Below are 26,183 nucleotides of genomic sequence, written 5' to 3' on the forward strand. Positions count from 1 at the left end.
AGAAAAACAGTTTAAAATATATATATATGTAAAATAAAATACAATAGAATAAGCAAACAATACACAATCAATGTCCTCACTGTGTCATGAATTAAAAGATTATCTTAAATAGAAGCAGAGGTAGTAAACGCCATATACACACATTTTAATGGTTTCAGTCTCTTAAATCTTATAATTTTCTCATTTCATCATTCTGTTTTCTGAATTTTACAAACTATTTGTTAAAAATGATAATCAGGGATAAAAACAATGAGTTGCTGCCTTTATATAAAGGGATTTACTAATTAACCCTGCTATTAAATGTTTCTATTAGTTTCTATATAATAGAAATAAAATAGAAATAAAACAGAAACAGAATAATAGTGGGGTTGTAAGTGAGTGTATGTCCATCTAATTGCCTTTAATTGGGGTAGTATTGAAAACTTTCTTAGTGATTTTAGTTTGAAAGACAGCCCGGAAGTGCCGCGTTTTATTTTGAAAGCGTCTCGCCGGATGTGCGCCTGTCCGTTGCGGCTGCCTTGTCGCCGCCGCCGCTGTAGTTCTTGTTCGCGTTAGCGTGAACTTCATGTGCCAAACTCCGGAGTCTTTAGAGATCATGAGACGGTGTGGGCGGCGGACGGCACCTAGAGAGGACATGTCCCGCTGCTTGACGTTAAATCAGAGTGTTAGAGAAATTAAAAGTCGTCGGTTTCTTTCCCGCCGCGGTGGTTTCTAGCTAGTAGACCGACCAACTGTCAACTTCTACCCGAGGCTCGGAGCGCGGAGTCGGCGGCGACAGGAGGCAAGAAAAGCAGCTTTACTTTGTTTTTATATATATTTTATAGGCCGGGCTAGTTGTTTATTTCTTATTTTATTTTGGGGACAATGCTTCACGTTTGCGTTCGCGGAGCTCTGAGAGCCGCTGCTCAGAAGTTCCCGTCGGGACTGAAGCGGGCGGTGACGGCGCCGAGGCTGCTGCCGGCGACGGGACGCCGCGCACCGGGCTGCTGGATGGGCACACACGGGAGGAACGAGCCCAGGGAGCCGCTCAACTCCCCCAAGAGGGCCAAGGAGTTTATCTACCGCCTCCAGCACAACGAGAGGACCTGTCTGCTCAGGGAGCTGCAGAGCTTCGAGTCCATCGCCATCGCGCAAGGTGAGAAAGATACGGGTCAAAGGTCGCGGCTCCTTAAAGGGGTCAAAGGTTATCAGGCCACCGCTGTCTCCCCCTCTGACATGCTTCTAATAATGATTCACCTGAGGAACCAAACATTACCTGAGGTAGAGTCTCCGCGCTCATTCACGCTCATTCATTCCAGTCTTGTTACCTGAGCAGGTGATTTGATTGGTTGGCGCTTCCTCTGTTTACACCTGTGATGATTGGGTGGAGTCAGACTGTTGGTCCTCAGTGTCACGTGACTGACCACACCTTTACAATGGATTTAAACCCAGGTGTTATTAATGATTAGTTGACTAATTGATGGGTCCAGGTGATATTTATATAAAAGTCCCTCTTCATTGACCTCAGGTGACAGATGGGGGAACTACAACAACAAACCATCGCCTCATACACATGATGAATCTGAGTTCAGACCAGTTTTTAAAATAAAGAACAACAGTCACTGAAGAATATCACTCAGATTATCCTGCTGGATAACAAGGAGAACTTAATGCCCCGCGTCCCGTGATCTCAGGGGGAAACAAAACGGAGAACAGTAGAAACAACGGTGTCTTAATAAAAGCCCTGATGACGCTATCCCAACTACTAAATACTATTTATATAATATATGAAATGTCTGCACATAAAATAAGATCATGTGTTTTGTATCAGTCCGTTTTAAAATGACCGTAATAGCATGAATGTTGAATTCAGCAACAAATAACAGCAGCCTGTGCAGTTCATCTACAGGAAGACTAAACATGATGCTGGTGAGACCTGGTAATCTATGGGCAAATGTAAATCTATAGTAAACAGCTGACTTTCAGTCTGACTGTGCTAGCTAGCTCTTATGAAGCTAAGCTAGTTCACGTTACGTCTGGAGTCGTTTCCCCCGGGTTTTGATCAGCTCTCTTTGAATCATGTTGAACCTCTATGGTCTAAATCAAGAGCACAAACGTCGGGTTTTAAAATGTGGCGGTAACGTCAATTTTTATTAATGAACAACTCAAATAGATTCATTATGAGACCATAGCGGAGTAAATTAGACATGGTCAGGCCGCCTTAGTATTAGCATTGTATGGGAGAGTCTGCTGAAGTTGTCCAAATGATTTGATTTGTCTGGCAGATCCCAATGGAGAGCGTCTGGGTTCCAGGCTGACAGCTTGTTGTAAACTCACTGGTTCATCCTCCAGTCCAGTAGGTGGCGGTAACGCTCCTGTAGGCAGGTTTGCTGACTGCCAAACCAAAAAATAGAAGAAGAAGAAGAAGAAGAATGTGCTGTAAACTTCAGATTACTTTCTAGTGAGAAAAAAACAAACCAACTATATTTTTAATGGTTTTAAATGTTTAGAATGTTTACCGTTGCCTGGCAACACCGTCAAACAGGTCTGACGTTAACGGGTATGGCCCAGTTCAGTCTGGACTGGATTTCTTCACTGATTCTTATAAACCGTCGCTAAACTCCAGTAGTCTGAGTCCAGCTTAAGGTTGTTGCACACTGGGTCACATACTGAAGAGTTAGACCTGGAAATAAGCAGGTTCTACACTAATACCTGTCCATGTCGTAGCAAGGATAAAGACTGGTGGGTGTGTAGACCCAGTCTGATGGGATCTAGTTGGGTCCCTTCCAGTCTGGCTGATGAAATCATATAGTGTGTGATATGTAAAGACTGTAATCCTAAGACTTCAGATCCAGTCATTTACTTAAAGGTAAATAATCAGAGCCACTGTGCTGCATATCCTCAGAGCAGGCTGCTGCTGCTGCTGCTGCTGCTGCTGCTGCTGCTGCTGGTGGTGCTGCTGGTGGTGCTGCTGGTGGTGGTGGTGCTGCTGCTGCTGCTGCTGCTGCTGGTGGTGGTGCTGGTGGTGGTGGTGCTGGTGGTGGTGGTGCTGCTGCTGCTGCTGCTGCTGCTGGTGGTGGTGCTGGTGGTGGTGGTGCTGGTGGTGGTGGTGCTGCTGGTGGTGCTGCTGCTGCTGCTGCTGCTGCTGCTGCTGGTGGTGGTGGTGCTGGTGGTGGTGGTGCTGCTGCTGCTGCTGCTGCTGGTGGTGGTGGTGGTGCTGCTGGTGGTGGTGGTGGTGGTGGTGGTGGTGGTGCTGCTGCTGCTGGTGGTGCTGGTGGTGGTGGTGGTGCTGCTGGTGGTGGTGGTGGTGGTGGTGGTGGTGGTGGTGGTGCTGCTGCTGCTGGTGGTGCTGGTGGTGGTGGTGGTGCTGCTGGTGGTGGTGGTGCTGGTGGTGGTTAGTATTTATTTTGGTACAGGAACACGTTGTTAATAGTCAGTGTTTCATTGTGTCGTCTGGTGCTTTCTCTCATTCGTGAGGCTTCTGCTGTTTCCAGACTAAAACAATCAGCTGGTGGTGGAGACAGTCTCACGTTGTGCGCTCGGTGTGGACACATGGACGTACAACATAATAAATCTACAGACCTGGAGGTGTTTATAACGCAGGTGATTTTAGCGTTTGTGTATCAGGGTAACTGTTCAAGCTAAGCTGTTTATTTTGTTAACACCATCCAGATCTAAGTGTTGTTTTACACAATGAAGAAGGATTTACTGTAGTGAAATGAAAGTAAAGTCTTTAAGGAGTGGCTTAGAGGCTGGTTGTCAAACATATGGGCCTACACTGGATTGATCTTAAAGTTTATTGTATGTGCTCAGTGTGGACACATGGACAAATATTTCTACATATATCTTTTAATACTGAGTCCTAAACTTCCTCCCCCGTAGTTTCCTAAAAGCTTTTCTTGATCTTGAGCGTTTCATGAACACACTAATCAAACCGTCTTCTAAGAAGCTGAAAACTTTCAGCATGTGTTCAGTTGGAGACTGAAATAGTTTTGTGGGCGTGAGCTGGTGCGAGTTCCTCCTTTGAGTCATCAGAAGGTATTTTCTGTTTGTTTAAAAGAAAATAAAAATGTCTCCTTGTGAACCACACCAAGACCACAGTGACTCATCTCAGCACTGAAATAGTAAAATCAGCTGCTGCGTCAGGAGGAGAGAGATCTGAGTAACGTCCTCCAGCGTCTGACAAGCTCTACTGATTATGTGTTTGTCTTGTTGTTCTTCACAAAGCAGCAGCAGGACTGTCCTCACCTGGTGATCCCTGTCCTCACCTGGTGGTCCCCATCCTCACCTGGTGGTCACTGTCCTCACCAGGTGGTCACTGTCCTCACCTGGTGGTCACTGTCCTCACCTGGTGATCCCTGTCCTCACCAGGTGATCACCGTCCTCACCAGGTGGTCACCGTCCTCACCAGGTGATCCCCATCCTCACCAGGTGATCGCTGTCCTCACCAGGTGGTCCCTGTCCTCACCAGGTGATCACCGTCCTCACCAGGTGGTCACTGTCCTCACCAGGTGGTCACTGTCCTCACCAGGTGATCCCTGTCCTCACCAGGTGGTCACTGTCCTCACCAGGTGGTCACTGTCCTCACCAGGTGATCCCTGTCCTCACCAGGTGATCACCGTCCTCACCAGGTGGTCACTGTCCTCACCAGGTGGTCACTGTCCTCACCAGGTGATCCCTGTCCTCACCAGGTGATCCCTGTCCTCACCAGGTGATCCCTGTCCTCCTCGTCTCAGCAGCGTCTCAGCGTCTTTAAAGTCTGATATGAAGTTTAAACGTTTAGCTGTAGCCTTCAGAGCCGCTCCTCGTTGCTTCGTTGTGCAACGCGCTGCTCATTAGTGGCGTGAACCAGTTCAGATTATACACCAACATCTTTATCACTGACTAGTGATGAAGCTTAAAACTGCTTCCTGTTTTAAATGCATTAAGACCTGCCAGCATTGCTTCACAGACGGTTGTGTAATTGGTTTTCGAGAGCAATGTGTCTTCCATGGTTGCTGCAACCAAAACCGTTTTAGGTGGGTCAAGGTTTAGGGCTGGCCTCCAGGCTTCAGAGCTGATTAATTATTTTAAAATCAACCAGCAGATGATTATGATCTTCTGTAGCGTAGCGTATTATAATCTCCATCTCTCCTCCTCAGTGGTGGACCTGACCTGTGGAGAGAAATGTCAAACAATTATCCAGCGGGGTCCAGACTTTTAGAGCCCCAGAAAGTTTTAAAGGTCAGAAACGAGTTGTTTAAAAGAAACACGGACGACTGTTCACCATCCTCATCTCGTCTGAACATTCAGATCCACAAATATCTCCACGACCAACAAGTGTCAACCAACTCATCAGCCATTAGCTCATACTAGCTTCCTAGCTAATAGCAGCTCCTAGCTTCTTAGCCTTCCTAGCTAATAGCAGCTCCTAGCTTCCTAGCTAATAGCAGCTCCTAGCTTCTTAGCCTTCCAGCTAATAGCAGCTCTTCCTGTTTCCCAGTTTGAATGATGAATCCAGACTTCTGCCACCTGATGGTATAAAAAGTTGTCTCCTCTCAGGTGTAGAAAGTATGTACCAGCTGTTCATTAGCTGTAGTCTATGTGGTGCATTCAAGTGCAACTTCTTTGGTCGACTTTTCAGTTGGCACTTTTAGAGAAGCCTAATTAGTCCTGAAAATTGTCCTAGAGATATTTGCGAAGTATATGAAATGACATTTCTTCCAAAAACCCTCTGTGTGTTCTAGTGTCGTCAAAAGTAAAGTCAGTAAATGTGTGTCATGCCTCAGCCTGTTGGGTAACAGTCTCTGCAGCGCTGCCCACCGTATTAATTAGAAAGCACAGCAGAGGAGCGAGTTTGGCTAATAAGCAAAACTGTCTGCAGCTCACCCCCTCGTTACTGTTGCTGCTAATGAGCTAAAAGGTCGTGGAGGAACCGCGAGGGAATCGGAGGCGTTCACCACCCGGGCCTGGGACGCTTCCTGACACCGAGCTCAGCTGTGGGCTCATTAATGCATCTCACACGTCTAGAAAATACCATCACGTCCGGATGTGATGTCTAATTTGTAGACAACGCCGCTGGTTTAACGTTGTATTCCTGTTAATCCATCCCACTGCTCAGATTATAGGTCAGAAGACACCCTGACCCCTGACCCCTGACCTCATCGATCAGACCCAGCACACGTTAATAACCGACTCAGTACATCGACTCAGTCTGCAGCTGCGTTCTGAGCAGAAGCAGATTGTTTACTCTGCAGCAGTTTGTCTGAAATGTCACGTCGCTGTTCCAACGTTCTCACTAATGATGCTGCAGCTTCCGGGAGTCATGTAACGCATTCAGCTATCGATGCTGTCTGAGGACGCCTCGCTAATTAGAGCATAGACTCTACGCATCTGACTGGCATTCATTCTCCTCCTCCTCCTCCTCCTCCTCCTCCTCCTCCTCCTCCTCCTCCTCCCTCAGAAAAGGCCATGTGTTACAAGGAGCTGAAGCGTTGCAGATGTAATGAGATCCATTTTTCATCTTGTATTTATTAAGGTCAACACAAAAGTTAAGTTGTTAATGAAATCTGAATAATCAGGTGTTGGGCATTTGCTACAAGCTAAGCTGCTAACCATTTAGCGGTGCTCTTTGCAGGGCTACGACTTAAAACTGTTTTATAACGCAGGTCTAAGTATGATTTAGCGTGATTTAGAATTTGTGTAACGGTAAATGTTCAAGCTAAGATACGGCAAGAGATTTATGTTTGTTCGTTGGTTATTTATTTTGTTAAAACCATCCAGACCTAAGTGTCATATCTGAAAAGAGATGATCTAGTTTTAGTTTCTTTGCTGTTCTTTATTTTGCACAATGAAGAAGGCTTTACTGTAGTAAAATGAAAATAAAATCCTTAAGGAGTGGATTGGAGGCTGGTTATTCTCAACGGCCTACACTGGATTGATTTTGAAGTTTATCGTACTTTATACAGTTGCACAGCGCACACCTGATCAAGGGTGATGGAAGTATGGAAGGAAAAGCCTTTATGAATCATCAGGGCAGGAAACAGAATCAGATCAAGACTCAGATCGGCTGATTCCCGATGTTAAATGATTGGGTTCAGATCGAGGACAAAGAACTTGATCGGGACATCCCTAGTAGTGGTGAGTAATAATCACATAACTCTCTGAGGTTATATGTCTAGTAGGCTTCTTGATGAATGTGAAGATGAAGCACAGTATTGAGGAACTTTTGTCAAATGTGAAATGAGGCGTTTGATGAGACTCGTTTGAAATGCAGATTGAAAAGCAGAGAATCACTGATCCACCAGAACGACTGAATTTAAAGTGATTCCTCAGACACGGCCAAAAGGAAATTAAAACATTTAAATAAACCGTCAGTCTGTGACGCTGAAGATGTGGGATTGTTATTCATAGTCCCCGCTGGACAGGATGTCCCACCGAGTCCAATTAAAACCCTCCATGAATTCAGCTGTTGCTCATGTGCTGCTTTGACATATGAGCCAACAGCTGCAGTACGGTGCTGTAATGAAGGTAATGGTGTTTTAAATGTGTGCTTGCCGTCGATATTAACTGGATCCCCATGTAATTATTGACTAAGTGTAGTTTGAGACAGATTAAGGGGCTGGATTCACAGATTATCCTGCCGATGGGAATCCTCCTAAATGGAACCATGAGTCCATAACTAGTGGACTAAGAGACATATCTCCCCATCCGTCCTCGCTTTCATTTTTATCCACTTATCAGAGGTCGGGTCAGAGTGGCAACAGACCAAAAGGTTGGCGGTTCAAGACCACACCTAGACCTCATGGTGACTGTGAAGGGTTTTACCATCCAAGCAAGGAATTCCAGACATTCCTTTCCCTAGCAACACATCCCAGTTCCTCTTGAGGTATCCCATGGCATTCCCAGGACAGTATAGATATGGCCAGCAAAGTCTGGGTCTGTCCTGGGTCAATCTCCTCCCAGCTGGTCATTCCCAACCATACCCCGTAAACCGTCCTGAGGGGGACGGGCCTTGAGTCATCAAACCACCTCTGTTAGCCCCTTGTGATGCGCAGGAGCTTCATATTTGGGCATGTGATGTTTTTTACCTGGAAACCCAAAGATAAAGCCCTGAACCCAGCTTTGTGTTTGTCATATAATTGATTCAGCTCGACAGTTAATGCTCTGTCCAGTAACCTGGTCTCTGATCGGTGGGTTGTAGGAGATATTCCAAGTTCAATAATGCTTCGTAACTGTTTTATTCAGCGGCTAAGCAGCGTAGAGATGTCCAAGTTGTAATACCTTATGTTTCTGGGTTTGCTGTATTGTTAATGGCGTGATGGCGTCTCTAACCATCAGAACACCTTCACGATCGAGACAATACCTTTTTATTAGCTGATCATTATTGTACTCCCTTAAAATACTGATATAACCTTGAGTATTACCAGCAGCAGTCACCTCTAATTTCTTTCTAGCAATGAAAAACTTCCAAACCTCTCTTTGTGTTGAAGTTAGGAGCAACACTTCAAGATGTTATGAGTCATTGTTTGTGCCGGTAAACCAAGGTGAAAACACGCCGACAGCGCTGACAATCATTGACCTAAAACATTTGCCGTGATCATCTGTAATCACCAGACCCAAACGTCCCTGTTGGGATCTGAAATAGAAAACGTTGCTTTGTAGAAGGGAACTTGTTCTTAAACCCACCAGCCCACACTGGCAGGTGTTTGCTGGAGGACGTGTGAGGACAGCTCTGTGTTTGGGCGCTGGTTGGACATCAGCAGAGAGCGTCGCTGAACTGTGCTTCTTTCAGAAAAAGACTCTTATTGCTGCTGCTGCTGTTGTTGTTGTTGTTGTTGTTTGGGATATTGAGTTTAAGCCGAGGCTTTCTGGGGATGTGTTGTGTGGAGCCTTGGGGTCATAGCATTTTATAGAATCCAAATCTGGGCTTAGCCTTAAATATTTTATCCAAAGCTGCAAAGTTTATTTATGTGACCTTTTAAGAAGAGAGAACCAGAGGTGTTGGTGTACAGCATTAAATAAGAAGTGGCTGGAACATGTAGGAAAGCTGAAAAGGGATTTCTTTTTGGCAGATGGAAACTTTACTGGTGATTGTAGCTACAACCTAAATATCAGCTGAGCAGCAAAGTCTTCAAATATTACGTGACACTGACAAGATGCAGGCAGCTACTACATGTCTGTTCACCGTCACGTTGTCCGACTTGCAGACGTGGATGAGACACTAGCTTTTCTTTACTCAGTTAACATCAGTTTGTTAAAGCTGATTTAACCTCAAGTCTTTGTAACTGCCACAAATCACGGTAGAAGCTGAAACTATTAATAATAAAATCAACATTATTCTTCGCTAATAAAAAATACTAGGAAGAGAGAAAGCTTTGACTCGTCTGAGCTTCGTATCTAAAGTAACGTTGGTGTCTCTCCAACCTGGAATCAGATCCCAAACACATTTTGAAGGAGCAGTTGCTCATTACTGGCCCAAGTGTCTAAACAATGAGCAGATGGTGCTTCGTTCTTTTCAAACAAAGAGAAACCCATTAGAAAATGCAGCGTGCCAAAACTATTATGAGATTCTAACGGTGTTATTTCACATGAGAATATGGCAGTTTAACATTTCAGTGTTAATTTAGTTTTGGGAATCGGTGCAGATTTGTTGTGTGAGGCTAAATAATCGTGGCTTTATCTTCATATTAATAGAACCCACGGTTATAAAAATACGGTTTTGTTTCAGTAAATTGTATTTTAAGAAGTCCTGTTCAGACCTGGTTGTTTGAATGATTCCATCACAAGTGGCCAGTTTAAAATACGGATCTAAACAAACCGAGGATGCATTTGACCGGTCCGATCTCAGACCATAATTAAAGGTGGTCTGGGATGTATTTAATCACATTCCTTTGGTGGTGTGAACACACATTGCGGCTCTGGTTGGTTGTAGGACTGTCCATTTACGTGCAGAGTCTTTTTTTATCCTTCCATATCAGTTGAAACATACCCTATAATGAAATCCATATCCTGTTACCAGACTTATATTCTGATAAAACTGGGCTACACCACAGCTCAGGCTTTTCATTGCGTTAGGGATGCCCAGATTGGTATCGGGGGCCAGTTCAGGCATTTTTAACCGGATCGGATCGGTGTCAGGCTTTTGTAGTTATTTGTTTGAGCTCTGCCATAAACCAAAACCACGTTCCTGTTGCTTCAAAATGGCTCCTTCCTCTTCTGTTTTAATAGCGGTAGGCCAAAAATACCAGAAGAGGAAATCCTGTGACAAAACACGTCTGCTGTGTGGTAGAACTTTACTCTAGAACATGAAGTCAGGAGCCACGGTACAAGCTACCCGCCTCCCGAGGAAGACGTTTAGTTTGTTTAAGATTACACCGGTACTCGGATCGGCTGCTACTCAATACTAAAAGATAGCAGCAGATCGGGAGGCTTTAACACTTGATCGGGACATCCCTACTTCCTTTTCTTGTTCAGCCTCATTAATGAAACTCTTTACTCTCATGAATATGTATGAGCTCTCTGAATGAAGGTCCCTCGTTGGCCGTAACTAGGAACGGCACAGTAATGTGTCACATTTAGTTTTAAACTCGTAAAAATATTGCTCTCTTAAAACTTCCTACCTAACACTCACTTTAATGAATTTACTCCTTCAGATATAAAAGTGTGTCAGTAAATTGAAGCATCACAGTCCCAGGGGTCAGTACGGAGCTGTTGAGCGTATCCTTTATTTTTTTATAGAGTTTAAACTCTGGTTTACGTTTTGTTTTCCCACCAGTGACTGTAATAGACACATGAAATCATCAAGCTGCTTCCCTGTGCTGCAGCAAACATGGGAGTAGTTTGGTTTTTATTTAGGTGTGGCTGTTTCACATATTATATTTTAAAGATGTCCCTAACTGTCATCTCACTCCTGACTTTCAGCTCTGCAGAGTTTTGGCATCTTTCATCTGATAGTTGATTAATCCTTTGTTATACGTCTAAATAATAAACTGTCTCGTTGCTTTGAAGCCAGAAAGTCGATGGATCTTCTTCTCTAATCCAGTTTCAGGAGCCTCATGCTACTGTTAACTACTTGTCGTGTTGACAGTGAAGCACTGAGGTCACCTAACCTCTGAAGATCAAGTAATTTATCTTGGAACTCGATTTGGTTCAAGTCTGTCTCAATGTGTGGTTTTGCAGAGCAGACTGTTGTTTAGCTTGATGATGAATATGTAACACTGTCTACTGGACAGATATCCAAACAATAAGTAGAAACAAGAGCTTATAGAGTTTCTTGAAGACGTCTCATCCAAGTCTGATGGTAACATCTCCAAGAAACCCTACAAGTCCAGAGTTATTGTCATTGAGTTAAAGATCTTAAATGATTCCTATTCAGTCAACGGATGTAACATTCTCTGTCTAGAGTGTTTTTATGGTTTAGTTCAGGTAATAACCCTCTGATGATGGAGACCTCACTGTGTCTGGAGGTAATGAGACATGAGGCCTTTATCCTCCGTTACATCTCATCCTAGTGAGTCATCCACTCGGTGCCGGAGCATCAGGGAGTCAGGTTGAGGAGCTCTGGAGGGAAGCAGTTATTTCCTTTTTCAAACTTGAGACAGATGAACAATCTCTCGGGGGAAGGTCTGAGGCGCTCAGCGGCGACCGGGAAGTTTGAGTTGGAATGGGTGTTGGTGTTTGAATGGCACATAAATGAGGTGTTTTCTTCAGCCTCTCCTGGCAGCCTGTCAGCAGCATGATGTCGCTTTCAACCGAGCAGAAAGTGCTGCCTCACGCAGGGAGATTGAGACGAATGCTCTCCGCCTCCCAAAGCTGACAGTTACATGAACAGTCAAAGAAGGAGAAGAACAGCGGGGTGAATGAATACAGAAAGAAGGGACACGAAAGCTGTGCAGAGATCCAGTCTGCTGCAGACCCAAAGATCTGCACGCGCTGAACCTTTGTGCCCTTGTTTCAGTTTTATTTAGATTTATGTTTGGATGTGTGCATTAGAGCTTTTAGATGAGGCTGAATATTATCTGCAGCAGAGTGTCTGAGCTCATGTCAGCACTCGTTGCATCGACAAACCATTAAACCAGAAGCTAGCGTCATTAAATGTAAAGTCATCACATGCGGTCGGTTGATCAATCACCCTGAGACAAAGCGTCAGCGTCTTAGTCTGTGTGTTGGGCTCTGCTATGCTGCCCTTTTAGCCTCTTTTTCCTCCGAGCTAAATGTCATTTCACTTTGTTGACGGCCGTCAGACAGGAAGTCCACAACGGAGCTAAACTCTGCCCGAGGTGTCTGCATTGTGTCTGAAGTGAAGGAAACAGAAAGCTGAATAGAATCGGCTGGTTTTCTCTCTCTCTCTGTGGTTTCTGGTTTGCAGCAGCCATTGTCTTCCTGTTGCTCAGCCAAGCTACGCTATCTGTTGTGTCCTACCTGGCGTCTGTCTGCAATCAGACACATCGTCCTTTTACTTAAAGAGGCTGTAAGATGCAAAAATATGGATGAATGAGACTGCAGAGTCAGCGTTCCTGCTCAGATCTGAACCGCTCAGAAACTACAAAGCAGCAGTTTGTACCTCAGTCCTCCAACTATTCACAGTTCAGAGCCTTTTCAAACATTTTTCATCAGTTTGATGAAAATTGATTTAAACCCAGATAAACCTTGACTAACAACGACTCGGCCGTCCCTGTGCTTTGCTTTAACGGCATTTTCAGCTTCTTTTAGAATGATTTGTAAAATAGACTAAAGTAGAAACTGTGAAGAACTTGACTGCTCCACCCTGTCCGTCACATTTGGGATGAACTGGCCTGAACTTGGCAAACATCAGCGGCCAACAGGACCAAGACCAGGGCAATCTCCTGAATCGACAAGGTCCTGATTAGATTTATTTAGAGAGGTTTCAGCTATGAAACAAACGGTTTCAGAGATTAGGTTGCATTGGCAATTCCAGACGTCCTTCTCCTCAGCAACGCATTCCAGTTCTTTCTGGGGGATCCCTTGGCGTTCCCGGGCCAGGCGAGATACATAATCCCTCCGGGGAGTTCTGGGTCTACCCGGTGTTTCTTCCCAGCTGGCCGTACCCAGTAAACCCTCCAAAGGGACTGGCCCAGGATGCATCCTCACCAGATTCCTGTACCACCGACCTGGAATAAACAGATGGATGGATGGGTTTAAGAGAAGTGTAGGAACTCCCCAATATTTTACCTCTAGCTGGCACATCTTGCACTCGGCTTTGCTTGTGTCTGTCGTCCTACTTTTTAAATCCAAAATGCTGCCACACATCAGTTAATGTTGCCTCAGACAGATTTCTAAAGGGAGGATGCTGAAAATGGCTCACATGATATCACTGGACCAGTCAGCTCTGCTTCACCTCCTGTGGCTCTCGTCTGTGGATCAATTCAATCAGCAGTTGCAACGGCAACCAGTCATATTTCAGTGTCAATATTCCTCACAGTGAGCTCACCGTAAACTAATTAGAAGACGGCAGAGTGTCTTCAGAGCGGAGACAAATTATTTTAACTCCACATGAAGGTGGGTTATTTTAAATCCAAAGAAACAAGGAGTGACGGTGGAGGAGCTGCCAGGCTGGTGGTTGGTGGTAATATCACTTCCTGTTTGTGTTTGTGACGGGGGCAGAGCGTGACATGACGGCCCGTGTCCTGGGACAAACCACCTTCTGTCATTCCCTGACTCCTGTTCAATTAAAGCATCAGCAGCTGTTCACACATGAAGACGCCAGGAGGACAGATCTGGTTCCAGAAACAGACAGAACATTAGTGATGTAGTGAGGGATTCATGACCACTGGATAATAAAACATCACATCTGATGTTTAACAGATACTATATGGGCTGTGTTTTATTAATCGCTATACAGAAACCAAAGACGTGTTAATCCGCTGCTGAAAATAGAACCAATACATGCAGCATAACCTCCTCTCAGCTGTGTATTTATAAGTTGTGTAGCATGTATCAGGGGTGTAGCAGGTGTGTAGTGTATATGAGGTGTGTGTTGTCCTCAGCAGTGTGACAGCTTCCAGATTTTCCAGCATCTGTTGAGTCTAATTAAGAGTAAACACAAACACTCAGACGTTTCTTTCTTTCTTTCTTTGTTGAGGCCGTTTCGTTCCCCGGCCTCTAACAGAACAATAATCTCTTCATAACATTCAGTCTCACAGGGTTTAACCTTCAAATAGCTGCTGTCCCACAGAACCTGACCTCCATACCCTGATAAAAACTTAATGTTTGCTTTCATAACAGCTGATGCTCCTCCTCTGACTCCTCGTCTGCAGACTGTGCAGTGATACGACTATATTCTACGTTATTTCAGAACATCTCTCACTCTGTTTGTATTCACACTGCAGTCATCAGGACGGGTGGACATAGGTTGTCCCTGGATATGTTGAAAGAACAACACGACTAAGAGTCAGCGTTCACTGAGGCTGGAGTTCATCATCATCATTGTTGTTTCATTCAGACGCAGCGCTCTTAATCTGGTTGTGTATCCTTCCACATTGACCATAAAGACTTATCTCTTCTCTCTGGATGTGTCCAGCTGTGTGTAATGTCTTTATGGATCAGTTTTATAATTAGACTTTTCATTTTAACGTTCTCGTTGAGCCAGAGACAAATTAACGATGCCCTCACTGTGAATCTGTTTCATCGAGATCAAAGTCAATGAAATGAAACTTTACTACGTCTGTAGAACGAAGGCTGCTCGCCGTATGAAGTGCTAATGACCTGAAGCTCAGTAAATAACAACTAACCTGATGAAACGTTCGCATTCAGTAGTTCCTCTGATCGTGTTCAGACTGAGGTCGTATGTATAACCAGCTCATGAGCTGAAGAAGCCAGCGCTCTCAGATCTGCTCATTTCAATTCAACCGGCGTCCAGAGCATTTTCTGTGGACATTCATCTGAACTAATGGAACATTTCCATCTGTTTGCTCTTTGTTTATCTCCTAATTATATCCTCCATCGTTATTCCATAGTAGACCCCAAATTAAATTAAGATTCCAGGCGGCGTGTCCTCCAAGTTTTACTTTATTTCTGTCTTCACTTCTTCTCTGGGTTTGTTTTTTGCCCACACATGAGTCATTTATATTTTATTCATCAGTGTTTTTATTAGTTTATTTTAAAACGATGGACCGCTTGTGGTTTTGTTTGGGTGGAGCTGGCACCAGGCTTCTAATATGTTGATAAAAACATGCGTTCAGTTGCGTTTTCTTTGCCAGCACTCTGGACATTTGTGTAAAATATCTGCTGAATCAGGAAGTTGAAAAGCAAAGTGTTATCAGATGTAACTTAAACAAGACAGAATGTTTTATTTAATGTTGAATTCTCTTCTTGCCACGTAAAATAAAATGATTGACTAAATTATTCACCAGTGCTGTTGGAGCAGAAATAGTTTGTGTTGTTTTAAATCATGAGTAAAAGTTTATTATTTTTTCTTTACAGCCTTCCTCTAAGGCCTCTGTCACTTCCTGGATGGATGTTGTTGCTAAGCGATAGCAATCGCTGAGTGGAGCAGAATCTGTTTTCGGCTGCTTCAGCTTATTGAGCTCTCTATCACATCCTCAGACTCAGATCTCTGCTAGGCTCCAACGTCTGGTTCCCTCGGCTAAACAAAGGAAACTTTTTCCCTAATAATAATGTCTGAGACACTTCAGACATGTTGTTTGGTTAACACTGATAAGTTAAAGGGTTCTAGGTCTGGGTTAAAAAATACAAATTGATCTCCAGTTGAAAGATCCGATATGGATTCATTAAATATATTCCTGCATCTTCTCATTAGAAACCTGGTTTTGCTCGTCTGTTCTGAAGAGTAGTCGACATGTGACGTAGATCCAGATCATGACAGAAGCTCCAACTCTGAGAGCACCGTCAGGTCTGAAAGCTGATTGGATTTAAAAAGTTATGACGACAGAGAAGAGCGGGACAAAAGCAAAGTCAGTAGTGCTACCCATCCCTGGCTGATGGAGGGAGCTCTTCAAAACATCTTTTCACTAATCAGGTCCCTGAACAAGAAACAAGATTTATTCTCAGGGGGACGTCCTCAAATGTCTCTTTTCATGCAGCTTTCCCAAATAACAAATGTACTGCTAGTATTCCTCATTCAGAGGTTTTAGGGGTATTACTACCAACAGGTTTATCTGATGCTAAAGTTAAACCAGGTGTCGGTCAACAACGAGCAGGAGATTTTCCAGGCCGCGATCCTTAAATAGAGCCTGACCTTTCCACAGCGACCGGTCACTCAGAGACGTGAGCTAGATGTGTCTGCTGCCTGGTTGGTTTCTTCACTCTGGCCTCGCCTTTGCGCAGGAAAGTTTCTAAACGCTTGCGTGAGACAAATCCAGAAAGTGACCGTCTCAGCACATTAGTCTTCAGCCTGTGATTGGTTTCTGGTCTCTTCTCTTGAGTCAGCCGTGTGTTCTGACTCTCACCAGTTAAAATCAGACCAGTTAAAATCAGACCAGGGCCTGAAGCAGGATGTGAAATTACTGAGCCTCAGACAGATGCCAGCTCTCACTCTTAATTAATTAATTAGCTCGGCAGTCTGCAGTTTGACTTGAGCAGCTGGTGTCTTTTTTATTAACGAGTTAATAGATTTGCATATTTCTAAACCACTAATAAAGATAGAGAAGTGGAAACTAATTGACTTCCAGGCTACCTTATCTCTACATCCAGCAGTCATGGAGCGTCGTGACCTGTCGTTTGTGTCTTCATGATGAATGTAAATCCAAAGATTATTTATTTTCCTGTAGCTCTGTTTTGGGTCTGAAGGAAACATCAACCTGTCACACCTTGTCTCTTCATACACTAGTTCTTTACAGCCCCTTTAATGTATGAATTAATTGAATTTTGTTCTATCTGAACTGAAAACAGATCATCCTGACTTGGCGTCACCAGTCACAGATCCATATGTCGTTGACATTTTCATTTACGTCTTAATGACAGCGTCATTTACAATAAGAACTATGGATGTGTAATATTAAGACACAGCCTCATCCTGCTGCAGGAGCTCAACTTGACAACCTCAAGGTTGTCTGGCAAGAAAAAAAACCCAAATCAATCCTGGCTGAACTTTAGAACAGAACCTCAGAACCATCCAGCAATCGATGAGCCAGTGGGTCCCGGTAGAACACAGACTCCACCGGATGGCTGGGTTTTCCCAACGCCAGTTCATCATAACAAAACTATACCTCTCTACAAGGAATACATGTTTTACTACAGTTGCTCTGTTAAAGCTTCTTATTCTAATTATTCCTTAATAACTTTAAATTAAAGATTTAGTCAACATAGAAGTATCTGGTTAAAGAGAGAATATAAGTCTTATCAGGATGCGTCTGTCCTAACTTTCCACAGCTGTAAAATTCAGTCAAAGGCGCCAGGAGGTCCAGGAGGTTAATGTTTCTACAAGTATTGCTCTTAATCTTTGTGTTTTTTTTCTTATTGGCTCTGAACCTTGAACTCTCTGTTAGCAGTTCAGTTTAGTTCAGTTCATTACATCTGTTGAAGCTGTTTTCTAACAGATGGCTGGTACTGTGGCGGCAGACAAAAACTTACTGTGGAGGAGGCAGGTGATGCTTTTCAGCTGAATTTGAACTAAATAATTTTTTGCATGTCAGGCTCTGTCAGAAGAAACTGTGAGGAGTCTCTACTTCCTCTACCTCAGCAGTTAATGAGCAGACTTTTCATGTGTTTTGATGTTTTATTTATTTATTTTTTAAATTCTTTTTGCAGAGACAGTGGAGCCGTCGCCGCCGACTGCAGCCCAGATCAGATACGGTGAGAGATTCTGCCTAACGCACACAAACCTCTTTATTTTAGAAGAAAATTACAATCTGACATTTAATCATCAGTGTCCTAAAAGTTTACCTCATGAGCAGTAGGCGATATGTGACTTTAGAAAGAAGCTCTTTTGTGTTAATTTTACAGAATTAAAGCTCTTTGGTCACTAACACATGAACATGGTGATTAATTATCGGACTGCACATCATCATCAGAACAGTTTCTACCCGCTCTCCAGAGGTCATGAAGGAAACATCAGAGTGAAAGTCTGCATGCACTGATTAATGATCAAACGTCTACAATGATAAATGCATCAAGAGCTAATGATTCTACTGTGTTTTCATTGTGGAGACTATTGAGTTGTATTGTGTTGAACTGACACGTGTTCCTAATATTTTGACCACAATGATCCTCCAGGTGAATCACCTCCTTTCTGACGCTGCTTCTACATCAGCTCAACATTATTTAGATTAGAATGACTTCACTGGTGTACCTAATGAACTGGACAGGGAGTGTAGATTATATGTTCAGTAAATAATAATGTTAATTAGCTGTTGGAGGTGTTGGAGCTGGAGTTTGTTCCATCGACGAGCTAGACTCACCAGACTTTAAATCTAAATGTCAGATTATTGATTACATCTTTTTAAACTTCCTGTTTGTTTTGCAGTGTTGTTCCATAATGCCCTCCCCTTCGTTGGATTTGGTTTTCTGGATAATGCCATCATGATCGCAGCAGTAGGTGGATTTATTTGAATCTCGTTTTGTTGGAAGAATAAATCTTTTCTCGTGAACTCTTCGTGCTCTTGTGATACGTCTGAGTCGTGATGAACGTTTGTCCTTCTGCTCTCCAGGGAACTCAGATCGAGCTGTCCATCGGAGTCACTCTGGGCATCTCCACCATGGCTGGTAAGAAACCTACAGAAACTAAACCTACATGATTTGTTTTTATTTATTAATTATCCGGTTATTCAACTCTTTGTAGCTGACTGTTGGTCTAGTGGAAGCTCCAGGCTCTGGTTGGTAGCCCTCTTGTATATTTCCCACCTCACATCTTTCCTAATGAAACAAGCAGAACAAATATTGCTAGGGTATGGACCGAGCTAGCTCTTCTTCTATTTGAGAAGAAAATGCTCCACGGATGCTATCAGCATAGTGGATATATGTACATATCTATATATTCTTGAAATCCCAAAGTCAGGTCTGAGTCAGGTATCACTCAGAGGAACAAAAGGACAGTCCTCCAACCAATCAGAGATGTTTAGCTGTAAACAAATTCAACTCCACGGCGCTAGGATGTTGTGTATGACTGCTCTTCTGTCCGTCACAACATAAAGCTCTGCTCAGATGATTAAATTGGTTCTGCCGGAGCAAAGATTTGATGATCCTTCATCCTTCCAGGCTACTTCAGAGTCTCTCTGAAACCTGTCAAGCTCTGTCAGGATTTCAGAGTTCATATCCTCTGATTCCAGTGTGAAGGTCTGCTGGTTTTAGCTGTTTTGACTGCAATATATATATTTGAACATAAGTGTTAAAGCATCTCTTCACACTGTGTGAGACTTTTAATAAATGCTTCACCAGAAAAAGTCTTTTTCCGAAGCAAGGATTTCATTAAACCTATAAGAGCTCAGTGCAGCAGTGAATTCCTCTCACCAGAGACTAAATGGAGTGATGAGGTGTAGAACCAGGTCAATTAACCTGCTTTATGACCACATCCAGTCCTTACAGCTGTTATTGCTTCCATTGAGGCTCTAGGCTTCACAGTAGCACCGCTGTCATTTTTATTACTCCAACTATAACAGGATCTCGTTATTGCAGCGGTGCCGCCTGTCATCACGGCCTCTCTTCTGGGTCTGCGTTTAGATCTTTGTTACTCTGTGAAAACCAGAACCCCTCCCTCTCTCTCTCTCTCTTCACTAGTAGATTATTCTGTTTCCATGGATACTTGGCTCCAATTTCCTCAGCCAAGTGCAAATCAGAGGCAGAACCGGGGCTTTAGATCAATAGCCCTTTTTTATCATCCAGGCGCCGCCGTGTATTTGTTTCATCATTGTCCATCCAGCAGAGACGCTCATCTCGTTGACTGATTCCTCTTATTTTTTATTTTATTTGAGGAGGATCTTTAAAGCTTCTACTTCTGGCTCTTCACCGTCGTATACAGTCGGTTTCAGGGTGCTGGCAGAATGATTCAAGGTTGTATCGGAGTCCAACTTTATACCTTCAGCTCAAGTTAGAGTAGTCCATCTGGAGTTTTGTCTCCAACCGACCGGAAGCTGCATGCATTCAGCTTCAAGCCTCGTCGCTTTGGGTCCCTCCAGACTTCCACTGAAGGCAAAACCAACACACTTAGAACCTTTATAGTGTTAATGACCAGATATATTTCCTACCACATCGTCCATCCTCATCCCCAGTGAGAATGCAAGCGTTAATTATTCATGGCCGACAGTAAAACCATGAAGCTGACTGGTGAGCTGGTGGTTTTCTAAGGGTGCTCCTTGATCTATAAAAACTTTCATTCCTACTGACTCATCCTACACGCTCCTGCTTTGATGTGTTGTTTGAATATAGTTTGGATGTGCAGGTGTGGATGTGGACCAGTCGGTACTACAGGCTTTAAGGTATATTCGTTCTTCTTGTCGTTCCTAAAGTCTTCCTCAGACAGGAGCCTTTTGGTATGAATCCCTTTTACCATCCGGAGATGCGTCCGGGTGAAACTAGCAGAACATAAATATGTTGCTAATGTATGGACGGAGTTGGCTTTTCTTCTGTTTGAAGAGAAAATACCATCAACGATACGGCCGCTCGTCTGGTGCTCCGAGCCCACTATCGGCGTGGTTAGTTCGGTTGTAGGAACCAAAGTGGTGGACGGTGTTTCCTGGAGTTAAACCCTTGGGGACCATTTAGTGTTTGCGTCATATGTCGAAATGGAAGCCCTGTTGGAGGAAAGTCTTTCAGAGACTAATCCAGGTCTGAGTCGAGGAACGCCTCCAGCTTTTACTGGAGACGCTCATGAGCTCCTAAAAGAGATGGATCATAGTATCATCAGATAAACCGGCTCAGTTTGTAAAAAATCTGTGGTTTCACTCTGAGCTCCTCAGAGTGTTCCTCATTTGCTTTTTTGATCCCTCAGGGGGAGATTCTTCCTCTGCGTTCAACCCAATTATTTGTTCATACCAACATGGAGCAGTCAGCTGTCTCCTGTTCTAGTCTTGCTCAGTGCACCTCAACCATGGACAAAGTAGGATGCGAACCATGTGACCTTACAGTCCCGAAGAGGCTTCTCTAACCACCAGTCCATGGTTCTCTGAAACTTATCCAAAGATCCAGGCTGGACATGGTATTCCAGATGATTCCTTAGTTGTCCTCAGGGGTCTCCTTCCCTCAATGAAGCACCACCTTAACATTGTGGTGGAGTTTGTGGGTCCCTGTGATCCTGGGCTCTGCCTCATAGGGTCTAACAAAACAAATCCTTCTCAGGGAAGAGTCCAGGCTGAGAGCAACTTAAACCTTGATGAGTTGCCCAACCGGGATCTGCAGTACCCTGGCTGGAAGAAAGAGACTAGGACCCCCAACCTGGAGCCAGACATAGGAGGGAAACTTCCCAGTGAGTGTCTGGTGACCAGGCTTTGCAGCAGGGGTCCAGACTGGTTCAAAGCAAAAGTGTCATAAAGAAAAAAGAAGCAAGACCAGATTTGTTGTGAAGTTTTCTTTCTTCAGAAACGCTCAGCTTGCTTCCTCATCACCAAACATCTGGTACATTCCTGCATGAACTGGTTTGATTGCCACAGTTGTTGGTTTTGGGAAAGTTGCAGAAGCAGATGCAGTCTGTTGGAGAGCTGAGTCAGCTGGTTTGAAGCTGATTGACAGTTTTCTAAACTCAAACCGTTCCAGACGAATGATCAACACCGTCAGAGAGCTGCTTTTACTTTTTCACAGATTTTGTTCCCACCCCCCCACCCCTCAGAAAAAATGGAAAGGCCTGAAAGCCGGTTGTTATCAGGATTTCAGACTGAGTCTCAGTGAAATCCCAACGTCCTGTGAGACCCTGAGATCAGGACGATCTCACATTTACCATCTATGAGGCTGTTAATAGTGTGAGAGCTGCTGAATTCACTCTGTTGTTTCCCTCTTTGTGTTTCTGCAGCTGCTGCTCTGGGGAACCTGGTTTCAGATCTGGCAGGTCTCGGGTAAGCAGCCGTATAAACGGTCTCTGAGGACTCAGGTTTATTCTGAGTCCCTCTGTTTGAAGACGAGTGTTTGTTTGCTGCATTTATAAATGAATGAAAGAGGTTTGTTTGTCTCGTACGTCTCGTACCTTGTGTTCTCATTTATTCATACACGTTGTTTTATTTCTAACAGTTGGTTCTTTTTCACTGTTAACTTTTAAAATCTAATTTTAAAAAGATATGGAGTGGGAAGTTAGAAACTCTATGAAGTCATGGAATATTTTCACATGTACTTTCAAGACTTATATACTTTGTTTATGATGCACACAGACATGGTTTTCTCTTTGTGTGTGACAATAACAAACATGCAGATTAAGCCTCATCCTTTAAGAAGGCGACTGGAAGCGATGGTTGTCAGTTGTGTGCGTGTTCGTGTCCAGTCTCGCAGGTTACGTCGAGGCTCTGGCCTCCAAACTGGGGATGCAGGTTCCTGATCTGACGCCCAAACAGGTGGACATGTGGCAGACCAAGCTCAGCGGTCACATGGTGAGCTTTTCACCTTTCATTTCATTCTTTTAATCCTCTTACTGTTGTTATAATTAATCTCTCCAGCAGCAATTTTCACAGCCTTCTGCTACGTAGGATGGGAAGTATAGAACCTTTGCCAAGATAAAAGCTGGAGGAGGAAGGAAGGGGAACATATAATAAAGAGAATCCATCAGCAAAGAGCTTCATTAGAAGGTCTACAGGCCTGAAGTCTCTTAGAAATGTCGTGCAGCGTGTCATTATGTCTGTGTTTGTCCTCCTCCTGCAGGGTAAAGCCATCGGCGTGACCATCGGCTGCATCCTGGGGATGTTCCCGCTGTTTTTCCTGAGCGACGACGACGACGACAAAGAGAAAGAGAAAGGGAAAGAAGCACAACCCCGCAGCGACGCAGCCTCACACTCCTCCTGAAAAGCTACTACACAACACCGTCACAACAAACTGGAGGCTGCTGATCAACCTTTATAGAGAAAACAAAGTGTTTACAGTCGGATGTTTCTCTGTCACCCTGCTCAGGCAGCGTTCACTGGTTTGGTGTTCTACATCGGTCACAGCAGGAAGAAAAAGAAAAGCAGCTAAAGAGCTCAAAGTGTAAAATAATAATAATAATAATAATATTACAGCTGGAACACTTTGGAGCTCAGACTTTATTCTTTAAGCTGACATTCTGGCAACAGCCTCAGCTCTCAGATGTCAGCATAAAGAGGATCCCACGCTGTGATGTGTTCTCATTTTAAACAGCCCTCACTGGCCACTTCATTAGGTACACTAGTGACAACAGTCCTGCTCTAAATCTAGTCTCCATGAAGGTTCTAGTGTTCAGCTTTAGTTTCTAATAACTGAGAGAGATGCTGATTCAACTGTGTTTTCATTTTATAGAACTACTGAACTGAGACGTGTTCCTAATATTCAATCCAGTTTAACAGCACCACAATGATCATCCAGGTGAATCTGCATCAACTGAACATTATTTAGATCAGAATGACTTCACTGGTGTACCTAATGAACTGGACAGGGAGTGTAGATGAGTTACTGCCTCATGTGAACGCTGCCTGAGCAGATTTTAGGATGTGAAGCTCTCGCCGGTCTGGATTCTGGACCTCAAACGTGCGGCGTCACTATGGAAACCGGTGCTCGTTTCCCGTCCCGACAGCAGAAACTCAGCCGGTAGAACCTGAACGACTGGAAACACGAATTACATCTGACACTTTAAAGACTCCACAACACTATTTATTCACGTCTCTAACGCTCGCTGGTTAATAACTTCCTCTGAACCCTGTCAGAGAAAACAGGAAGTGTCATCTGCTACCTCGAGGAATCATTTAGGTGTGTTTGCATGAAGAGGAACCGATGTAGCTCTATAATCTCTTTATTGTTATCATGCTGGAGAGTCCTCAGATGAGAGGAGGCGTGTGCTCTTACCTTTTTATTTTTGTTTCGTGGTACTCTGAGCTCCACAAGGATTTATGACGTATAGGAAGGAGGCTGCGTTCAGGACACAGACACAAGTCAGACCTGGTTTTCAGCTTTTCATCTTTATTTCTCTCCGTCTTAATCCCACTCTTTCTGTCTTCTTCTCACACTCCAGCACTTTTTGAGTCAGGCCGTGTCCAGACTTAACTCTCCGTCTTATTATAGTTAGATTAAGGCAGATTAAGGCTCAAGATGCTTCAGGATATAAGTAATAAAACCAATTAAAGCAGCAAATCTCACACGATCCATTTGATAAACTGAGGAGATTTTAATTAATGGTGCTCTGCAGTACAGATCATGGTATAGATGGACCCAAGACATCTACTAGAGCCCACTAGAGACATGTGTGTCATGTCTAAATAAGTGATTGGCTTATTGTCATCGTTTTGTGTCTCTGAATGAGGAGAGAAAGGCTGTGAGATTAAATTAAAGGTTAATAAGAATGAACTGTGCTCCTTTCTCCACATTTTTCAGCCCAGAGATCGTTGCACATCTACCGAGTGTGATTCTGGACACAGCTCCTTGAGGAGTTTGATCGTTGCCAAAGCGTCAGAGATTAGTCTTTTATTTTTATTTTCTGCTTTTAAAACCAGCTGATGGTGAAATGTTTAACTTTAGATGAATGTGGAGCTCAACACGTCCTCGGATCAGAAGGAACAAAAACAAAACGGAAGCTCTGAGTTTAGCCAGACGGCTCACAGACAAATGTTTGAACACTATTTTAATGAGTGTTTGGCTTCGGAGGATGTTTATGGATGTAAAAAGACTCGAGGGAGACAAGCAACTTTTGTTTTTTGTCTCATTATTTGTTGAGGATGAGGACGAGCAATCTGCCGTCTGTAAGTTGAGCAGAGATTAAAAGCATGCTGTTCGTTTTTTATCATCTAAAAAACAAAAAAGGTTTATATGACGTCTGTTTTTCTACGAGGATGAAGGTTTTCTGAACGGACTCTGTTCTCTCATGTCTCTCATGTTTTTTTTGTTTTGAAGCGTTTGAACAAAACTTGAGGATGTTTTGCTGCCACCTGGTGGACAGTCTGGAGCATGAATAATACTTTAAAAGCCTGTAACCTGTGCATTTTTGCAACTTTATGTGCAATTTACCTGAAAACTAATAAATCTGGGACTTGTTTACTTGTGGCTCCACAGGTTGATGCTGTAGCTCGGTGTCTTTTCATTCACCGCCGACGTGCCCCGGAGCAAGGCAGCTAGAACCAGAGTCTGGTCTGAGCAGCTCTAAGGTCAGAGTGACGTGGTAGTGTGTGGACTACAGTTATTAGTTTAAACCGCCATCTTGGATTTTTATTTATTTACTTATTTATTTGAGGCGGAAGTGACCATATTTGGACGATTCATTTAATTTAAAGAGGGAATATCTATTTATGTATTTATTTGATAGGGACAGTGCACATTAATGAACATCTATTCTAATATACCGGATTATAACAATGCTAATATTCATCCACAGTCAGTAACACAAGAACATGATAAGACACAGGACAGGGCAATAGACGACAATAAGAGCACAAGACAGAACATTACTAAGAAGTTAGAAGTCAATGGTTACAAGACTGGTTTGCTCTGAACCACTGCTTTAGGTTACTTTTGAAGGTCTGTAATGTGGAAGACTGTTCCAGATCTGACTGGTCTTTACAGAAAGAGCATTTTGTCCAAAGGCTGTTTTTCTGTGTGGGACCTCACTGTCCCCTCTAGAGGAGGCCCTGGTCATTTAAACTGAGTCCATCTTTTATATCCAGTCTGTTCTGTGACTGTATCTTAAAATAGTCGGTTTTAAATACGTCGGAAAGCAGTTCTCAGGTTTGTTTCTCGCAAATGAGATGCCTCTGTATTTGGTTATTGTTATTATTAGACGATGCATCCCTAACCGTTCATTCTCCATATTATGGTGGAAAATTTTAACATTTTAAAAGCTTTTCCCAGCTGTCATTGGCCAGAACCTTCTGGCTGTGAGGCATCAGTGCTAACCACCGTAGAAAAAGTTTTCGATTACTAGAATAAATCGTGCACGTTTCTGAATTTTAAAGTTTCATTCATTTAAAGTCTTGAATCTGGACATTATAGTTCCTTTCAGCATCAGTTTTTAAAACAGAAATCTTTAAAATTCTCCAGAAGACTCTTATTTTCTCTGAGAACGTTACAGCTTCCACCTAAAATAATTAGATTTCCACTAATATTCTCACTTTACTTTAATGAAGACATTGAAAACATTGTTTTTTTTCCCTTTAACAGTTATAACCTGAATTCTA

The 26,183-nt window shown here is 43.5% G+C and overlaps 1 protein-coding gene across 1 annotated transcript; it reads left to right on the forward strand.

Moving 5' to 3' along the window:
* Positions 1-409: 409 nt before the first annotated feature.
* Positions 410-25,050, forward strand: tmem65 (transmembrane protein 65). Its single transcript, XM_084563031.1, has 7 exons — positions 410-1,135; positions 17,689-17,733; positions 18,404-18,471; positions 18,588-18,642; positions 21,878-21,920; positions 22,340-22,445; positions 22,714-25,050. Exons 1-7 carry the CDS (start codon positions 865-867, stop codon positions 22,852-22,854), a joined length of 729 nt encoding a protein of 242 aa, XP_084419157.1. The 5' UTR covers positions 410-864; the 3' UTR covers positions 22,855-25,050.
* The last annotated feature ends 1,133 nt before the right edge of the window (positions 25,051-26,183 follow it).

This window comes from Chelon labrosus (assembly GCF_963514085.1).
Source record: "Chelon labrosus genome assembly, chromosome: 16".
NCBI classification, from domain to species: Eukaryota; Metazoa; Chordata; class Actinopteri; order Mugiliformes; family Mugilidae; genus Chelon; species Chelon labrosus.